The 8154-nt window shown below is 42.7% G+C and overlaps 1 protein-coding gene across 1 annotated transcript in view; it reads right to left on the reverse strand.

Annotated features, from left to right (window-relative positions):
- GYPC (glycophorin C (Gerbich blood group)) overlaps nucleotides 1-2003 on the reverse strand; it is a 28877-nt gene extending 26874 nt beyond the window's left edge. The window contains exon 1 of the mRNA XM_048308707.1: nucleotides 1784-2003. Within this exon, the coding sequence (XP_048164664.1) occupies nucleotides 1784-1817 (34 nt within the window). The 5' untranslated portion in view covers nucleotides 1818-2003. The remainder of the gene's footprint in view (nucleotides 1-1783) is intronic.
- Nucleotides 2004-8154: the final 6151 nt, after the last annotated feature.

Raw genomic sequence — 8154 nt, forward strand, 5'->3', positions numbered from 1 at the left:
ATTATCAGACTCACCTCTAACTTTTGTTCTTAATCTATAAATTGGATCCATACAATTAAAAAAAAAAACCAACAAAAAACCCCAACAACTAAAGAAAAGAATATATTGTAACTATTTTTCAGCCAGAATACTTCTTCTAGCTGGATTGCAAGCCATTTATTTTCACAGAGAGTCATATGATCTTAAAATAGTTCAAGTTGAGAATCCCTGTCCACATTTTGGAGAAAAACAAGAGAACCTGGTGCATCCGCCTTTTTTCATTATGAACAGACAAAAGGCCCCTTGGGGCACTAGCTCCTTATCTGGTTTTCCCCTAGGGCCTTCTGTGGGGTCTGACAACCTGGGTCTGCCAGAGAAGTGGTTTTTAATGTATTCAGGACTGTAGAGATGATCCTGCATATGTCACTTGGCCAAGCCTGTCACTAAATAAACAAGATTGGCTCTGGACCCTTGTTGGTATTTCACAATACACAAGAAGAACCTCAGTGAGTCATGACCACCCTCCTGGACACGCTTGGAGAGCACAAATAGCAGTAATTTACTCAAGCTCTTCCAAACCCAAGCTCTCAGAATCCTGAATTAGCCTGCCTGTATCTTTCCTGTCTATAGCAGAAAACAAGCTGCAATTGAAAACAAGCTATAATATTCTGAACTGCAGAATGAAGTAGAATAAAATATAAAGGTAGCATCTAATCTTTCTTGTTGGTTAGAACTCGCAAAAAGGACTAAAGAGTAACTAGAAACTGCTGGTTGAGATTACAGAGGTTCTGCTTGCTGTGTCTTTTCTGCTGGATCACCCTGCCTCATTCAAAGCTTGGGAAACATTGTCAATGTCTACAGCCATACAGAAAAAGTACCCTGGACTGCAAGTTGCTCCCAGCAGTGCTGTCTGTACTTTCTGCCTTCATTACTGATACCATGGTATGATAAATAATTCTGCTATTGGCAGTTTATTTATTAAAAATAAAACAAACGTACTTTCTTGAATTAAAACAGGAAAGATCACACAAAACCATACGGAAAAAAATAAAAAAGATATATTGCAGCACCAAAAACTCAAGAGTTTTTTCAGTTTATCAAATCATAATCCACCCCCTTTCCCTCTCCTTTCTTTTTAATACTGTCCCAAAATGAACACTACCATACTGCAGCTGAGCCTCTCACTTGACTGTTGACTTTCTTAAAATTTACTGAAATATGTGGAGTTATGCAAACAGAGGACTTGCCCTCCTGTACACTCTCTTGCTGAAAAACTAATTTGCTTGTCCTTAAGCCCATGTTTCTAAATTTCCAGGAGCAGAAACACATTGTGGCTTTAAATATAGACTGCCAGTTTGTGGCTTGCGTCTCATGTTACACACAGACAGCTTGAGACTCTAAACGCAAGTTGAGCAGCACCATTACTATCTTAGAAAAGCGTCACTACGCTTTCAAAATGCTCTATAACTTCATTCCTGAAGGCGGGGGGAGGGAAAAACATTCAAATGAAGCTTTTCTAAGCTGGGGTTTAGGCGGAAATGTTACTAACTTTTCTCGGTCCTGTTCAGGAACCGGAGTTTGCAGAGCCTGCTTCAGTTCTTCACTCACACACGCGCACACACAAACACAAAGAATTAAGAAAGAAAACAGTTTCTTCACAACTTCTTTCCTTCAGGATCGGTCTCAGGCATTCCTTTTTTTCTTTTTCTCCCCCATATGAAATGCATTAGACAATCTTTTCCTTCAGCGACAGACTGATAAACCCACTCTTACTGTAAGGGGGAGGGGGGGTAAGGGTACTCACGTGGTTGAGATGTCGCATTGTTTTGGGAACTCATAATTTACGCCTTTGAAAAATGCCTTATTTGTGTTGACAGTCTCTCTTCCCTGCTCAGAACTGACGGCGGGATTGAGCAGAACAGCTGGAAGAACCCAGGAAAATGCTCCTCTTGTTCAGGCTCTCCTTGCCTGGCTCCTGACCTCTTTACAACTGGAAAAGGAAACAGCACATGTGTCATTCTCTTTTGCCTGTGTAGCTCACATGAGCGGGGAGGGGCACCCATTTGCAGATAGCAGTAACTGTATTCAAGTTTAGCAAGTTGGATGTATTCCACCCCTTTGCTTTTATTAGCCAGCAACCAGTGGAAAGAAAATGCTCTTTTCATTCTTAGCCAAATCCAGACTCACCTATTAAATCCACTTCCCAAACCCCTATCCACTGCTGTTGATGTTATTCCTGTTAAGTGCAAAACTTGCTGCTGACTCCCTTTCCTAAAATGTCTACCATTAGTGCGTAAGATTGAAAGTAGGACTTCCAATTTTCATTGCCCAGCATCCCCCTTAACACTCACAGTCTGACTGATTCTGTCCTTTTAACAGGTGAAAATTGAGGATGACATTTACTGGGTCAGAGTAGTTATGTCAGCATATACCATGAATCTACACTGCTCAACAAGGAGGAACCTGTGGCTGCAGCACAGGCTGAGGCACAGGTAGCTCCAGTCATGGCTCTGACTCAGGCATCCTATGGCACCTTTGACAAAACATTTAATCTCTGCCCCAGTTTGCCATTGGTAGGATAAAGATGAGACACCTGGCGTCTCCCTAGTCTTGTTATTTTTATTTTAATGTACAGGCAGGTGTTATTTATAAATAAGATGTATTTATTGGTCTGCAGAGGTGAATTTATTCATACTCCACTGCAAGTTTTTCAGCCTGATCTAGGCTGCCAGCTGCCTTGTTTATATAGCTGCCGTTTAAAGCTATCTGTTTGGCTGTCTGCATGCTGTACTGCAGTCAGTGGCATGAAGTTCTTGTAAGTGTGCATACAGAGTCTGTAGTTGACATGGACTAGGATTTCTAGGTCATACCAGAATACAAGTAATTTTAATACATATGCCTTAAACACTAAGAAGAATGGACAAAGTTTCCATTTTCCTGGTGTCTGTTCTGGAGTCAGGATGAATTAACAGCCTGCCTGTGACAGCAAAAACACAGTAACCATCAGGATGGAAGTGGAAAAAAACAGAGTAATGAAATTCAGGCTGGGACCATCCTGTTTTGCAAAATTGTCACAGGATATTTCTGTGAAATCATCTCAGTGACCTCCTACAAGAAATCAGTGCTGTGAACTTGGCTCACAGTATTTATTTAACAGCTATAGGATGGAAAGAACAGTGACTTATTTACATGCCAACGGCAAATAACAGCTTGTTTGTGAGCATGGATGCAGTAAACTACTTCAGTCAGCATTTCCACACTCTGGGCTCATGGTAGAGAGCTCTGGAACATTTAGTGATAGAGCAAAGCGAGGCACAAAACAAAGACAGTGAAATAATAGGAAAAACTCCTGACGTTGCTCCACTGGCTTCAGCTCTATAGCGTGACATTCATTTACACCCGAAAGCTTCTCTATGAAAATACTGATGGGCATGTTTTTGATTACTGCTTCTTCTGTGTAAGAAACACAATGTGCACAGGTAAAATTGGGGCTTTCTGTTCTGGGGCATGAGAATTGTTGTCGTGCAATATTTTTACATTTAAATCTTTCATCATCCTGATCAAGCACAAGTTGAGTGGGCTTTGAGCAACCTGGTCTAGTGGAAGATGTCAGGAGGGTTGTTAACTAGATGATCTTTAAGGTCATCCAACCCAAACCATTGTATGATTCTATGATCCTTTGATCCCCAAGAAATTTCAGAACTGCTGTTGAGAACTTAGCTGCTGCAGATGAACTGAAGCATGGTGGTAGTGATGCCTTTATTACATTAGAGCCAGTTGTCTGGACCTTCTTAAGAATTCTGTGGCAAACTACTGAAAACGGCATGCATGATTTGCTCCGGGTGCTTAACCCCTCTGCATCTGTGCAACACTTCCTGCATCTGTCTGTGTTCTTATTAAAGCTACTCTCCCACCACCAAAATCACTGGAAGTTTTGCCCAAGTTTCTATAAGAGGATTCTGGCAGAACCAAACCCACATGGGGAAGTCCCCTTTAACCCCTTGTTATCTTCTTGGGACTTCTTTCTTTGCTTATTGAATAGACTGGGATTCCCAGAAATCAGAAAGCCATTTCCCAAGGCTGTTGTTTGCCCTCAAATAGGCCATTAAAGAGACCTGCCTGACCTTTTGCACTTGTCATTAATGGGAAATATGTGATGTTGATAAGGGAAGCACCATGCAGCCCAGCACGCTTCCGGAGGAGCCTGAGACTGGGCACTAAACAAAAAGCATCCCAGCATAAGCCAACTGGTCCTGGGGGACAGGAGGCACCAAGGGAACCCAGAACAAAAGATGGGAGTGGAGCACTGGTGGGGAAAATGTGTGATTAATCATTAATTTTCAATTTGACTGAACTCTCCTAATCTTTAAACAGCAGTTGCTTCTGGCAAGAAACAAAAGCTCCCCAAAAGGGTTAAAGGGAGAAAATAACAGAAGGGTATCTGAAAGCAATTTTTGTCTAAGGACTGTGGCATTCATACAGGATTCACCACATCTGTGGGATAACACAGGTATGCTAGGAAATGTGTGTGTCAGCTCTGTGGTTTTCATCAGCCGATTACTTGATCTTGAGGCCATGGTGTTCCCATTAACCTACAGAAGAAGTATTGCTTTCCTACCCTGGTGAATACTTTTGCATCTCCAACCTTCGAAAGAATGTTTTTCTGAGTAAGGAAATGAAAATTCCCTTTTTTTCTCAGTAGTGCTTTCAGATGTGACAGTGCTTTCAGGTCCAAGAGTGTTAGCTCAGAAGTGGGACCTCTTTTGCCTCTGATAGTGCAATTTATCCTACTCCTCCTAAGCACAGCTATGTAATGAATGCATGGTCAGGCCCACATGGCTGTTCTCTTTGATGCTATCTTGCTCCAAGATAAATGATATTTCACAGTCATTCAGGCTTGGCAAGCTGATACAGCATGCTGCAGCTGTTGTTCCCAACAGGAAGGGAGGGTTTGGGCTGCACTCGAAGGAAAATAAATAAATAAAACAAAGGAAAGAGGCTCTCTTCAGGAAGTTATGCCTTACAACAACAGGACATCACACTAGAAATCCCTCTCTGTGATGGATTTTCATGGCAAAACATGATGCAAAATCTGTAATCTCATCCTGTAAAAGCAGTGGCAAGATTGAAAGAGGCTGACTGGAAAGCTATCAGAAATGTTCTTCACTGCCCGCCCTGCACAGCCTGCAAACTTCAGAGAAGGTGTTTGGATCCATCATCTGGACGTTTGAGGAGAGGATGTAGCAGCAGTTGTGTCTGGCTGTGAGCTCAGCATGGGCCTCATGACAGTACTGGTGGCCACATTCAGATGAGCCAGTGATGTGTCCCACTGGGCTGCGTGCCATGGTCACCTGGCCAGCTGGTGGGAGAGGTGGTGTTGGCTTTCTCCTCTCCTTTGCTGGCTACACACTTCAGGCTGTCTTAAACATGCCAGGCTGCTGAGCTGTGTGTGGTTGGGTGGAATCCTAGGTTTTGAAGACTTTGTGCAGGTCAACACAAGCAGAGATTTAACTGCTAGGCTGAATCCTGAAGGAAGGATTCTTCATAGGAAAGCATTTGGCTCTGGATATCCCATGAAATACTATTTTCTACTGATTATCTTCCTCTCCATCTCTGTGAGGAATAATAGGTTATTTATTTGTTAACCTGTGGTGTGTTCTCCCCCCTGACTTGTTTCCTTTCTGTTTCACATTTACTTTTGTGCTGAAAAGGTGAGGAATACTGGCCATAGACGGTGTGGACCATCTCAGGTCTGATGTAATGTCATGGAGAATGAAACCTTTGTGATGCAAAAGGGATCAATATAGACTTATTGCCCAGGATGGACTGTGATGCTAGTATACCTCATGTTTTATGTGATGCCTATGCAGCCTGTGACTTTAAATGCAACAAGATTGTGAAATCCTTGGAGCACAGAGAAGGAATTTTCTGTCTGCATTCATAACACTGAACAAGTTCTTGACCCTCATACGAGGCCAAAAGAGAAGGGTTTACCCTGGAGATAAGAGATCAACTCTCCTTCCTACTTTGTACCCCAGGCATTTGCTTTATTTTTACCACTCCTCTGACTTCATCTTGAACCTTCAGGATATATTCCTATCCCTGGAACATGTATATCCCCTGCTTTCCCTTATTGCACAATCATTTGCAGTTAAAGGATGTAGTGTGCCTGTTTAAGGTCCCCACTTAATCTGTCAGTTTATTTGGGCCAAGCTCTTTTCCATTTGTGTCTGTGCTCAGGTGAACATCCAGTGTCACTACAATACAAATACTTCTCAAAATGTGCCATCTCTCTGTGAAAAGGAAATATAAGGAGACTCTTCATCTTCCCTGTAGCCTGGTTCTTGGCTTTCCATGAACTGTGGTTCATTTAATGACACCATGGAGGGAAGATGTGTAAGGTCAAGAGTTCAGTGGACCGTGGTGCAGAGTCTTTGTAACTCTATAGTATCATCATGTCCAAAGATCAGGCAGAATGTCTTGGAGCCACTGCCTCCTCTCCAATCTAATGTCCAACACTCTAGACCAGCCAACAGGATGTTGACATGCAGTTTGATAGTGCATATTTGGAACAGTGGTAATGTCATCTGGGTAGATGTGGAGAGGGTGTATCATACTATCAGTTCTTGCTGAGTTCAAGAAATCAGAGCAGGCTTTGGCACATGGACTTCTCATAACACAGTAACAGAATGATAAGTAAAATAAAGTGAATCATTCTGCAGTTTAAAACAAAAGGAAAGACTTGCTCACAAAAAGCAGAATTAAACACTGGAAGTTATAATTCCTGGATGATCTGGTGTAGTTAGAACGTCAGTTCAACTGCAAACCTTTATTCTTCTTTACATAGATGGGACTGTGTTACTGTAGCATAATTTCAATAAGCTGTTTTTTTTAGTTGCTGCATATCAAAGAACATTGCTGCATATCAAAGAACATCCAAAGGAGGGCAACAAAGGTGGTGAAGGGCCTTGAGGGGAAGCCATGTGAGGAGTGGCTGAGGTCACTTGGTCTGTTCAGCCTGGAGAGGGTGAGACTGAGGGGGACCTCACTGCAGTCACAACTTCCTCTTGAGGGGAAGAGGAGGGGCGGGCACTGATCTCTTCTCTGTGGTGACCACTGACAGGACCCAAGGGAATGGCCTGAAGTTCTGTCAGGGGAGGTTTAGATTGGATATTAAAGAAAGGTTCTTCACCCAGAGGGTCGTTGGGCCCTGGAACAGCTCCCCATGGAAGAGGTCAGAGCACCAGCCTGACAGAGTTCAAGAAGCATTTGGACAATGCTCTCAGGCAGGCACATGGTGTGACTCTTGGAGATGGTGCTGTGCAGGGTCAGGAGTTGGACTCAATGATCCTTCCAACACAGCATACTCTGTGATTCTGTGATAACTGCAAAGTGGCCAGAAAGTCAAGAGTTCTGATGATTGTGGACCCTGCTGTGTTTTGTTACCCACGTATTAAATTTTGCTTTCATGGTTATTTAAGTGCAGATGAAAATCCTCTCAAAGGTTGCTAGTACAGCATCTGGCCTGTCCTTGTGTAACGTAATGATGGGCTTGTCTCAGCCTGAGCTCTCTGGGAGATTGGATCTCCTCTACATTAGCAAGGGCTTCAGCCTCTTTCTACCCTTTTCTAGCCTGGATGCATCAGGCACAGAGGGGACATATCCAAAGCAGAGATCTTTCTAATGACAGTGTGGATGCTTCAGCCAATGAAGTAACTGGGTTACATCTAACAAAGCTTAAAATCCATTCCTGAGTCTGCTTCCCACCTTGAAGCAACACTTACCCAAACAGACACAGCAAGATTGGCTGATATTTCCTAAAATATAATAACACTGATGAATTTGCTCTTTCAGCTTGCATGTACTTTTCTCTCCAGAGAAAAAGGCATTAGTTCAAGATTACTTTCTTCTATAAGTGCAAGAGCAAAATCTTTGTGCTTCCCTTCTCTTCTGAGATACTCCAGTGCAGTTTAGTGTTTCAACCCAGTATCTGAGCACAAACCTGGCATGTGGTAAAGTCACAGTTACACTGAATGAAACTAGGGCTCCATAAGGATGTGTGTGATGACCTCAAGACCTTGTTGTTTAGCACTCCTCGTATCACTGCTTTAAAAATAACTCCTCAAAATTATTAGCCCAAGGGAGGCCTGAACTTCGTTTTTCTCATAAGTAATG

The sequence above is a fragment of the Corvus hawaiiensis genome, chromosome 7, assembly GCF_020740725.1.
Source record: "Corvus hawaiiensis isolate bCorHaw1 chromosome 7, bCorHaw1.pri.cur, whole genome shotgun sequence".
Lineage (NCBI taxonomy): Eukaryota > Metazoa > Chordata > Aves > Passeriformes > Corvidae > Corvus > Corvus hawaiiensis.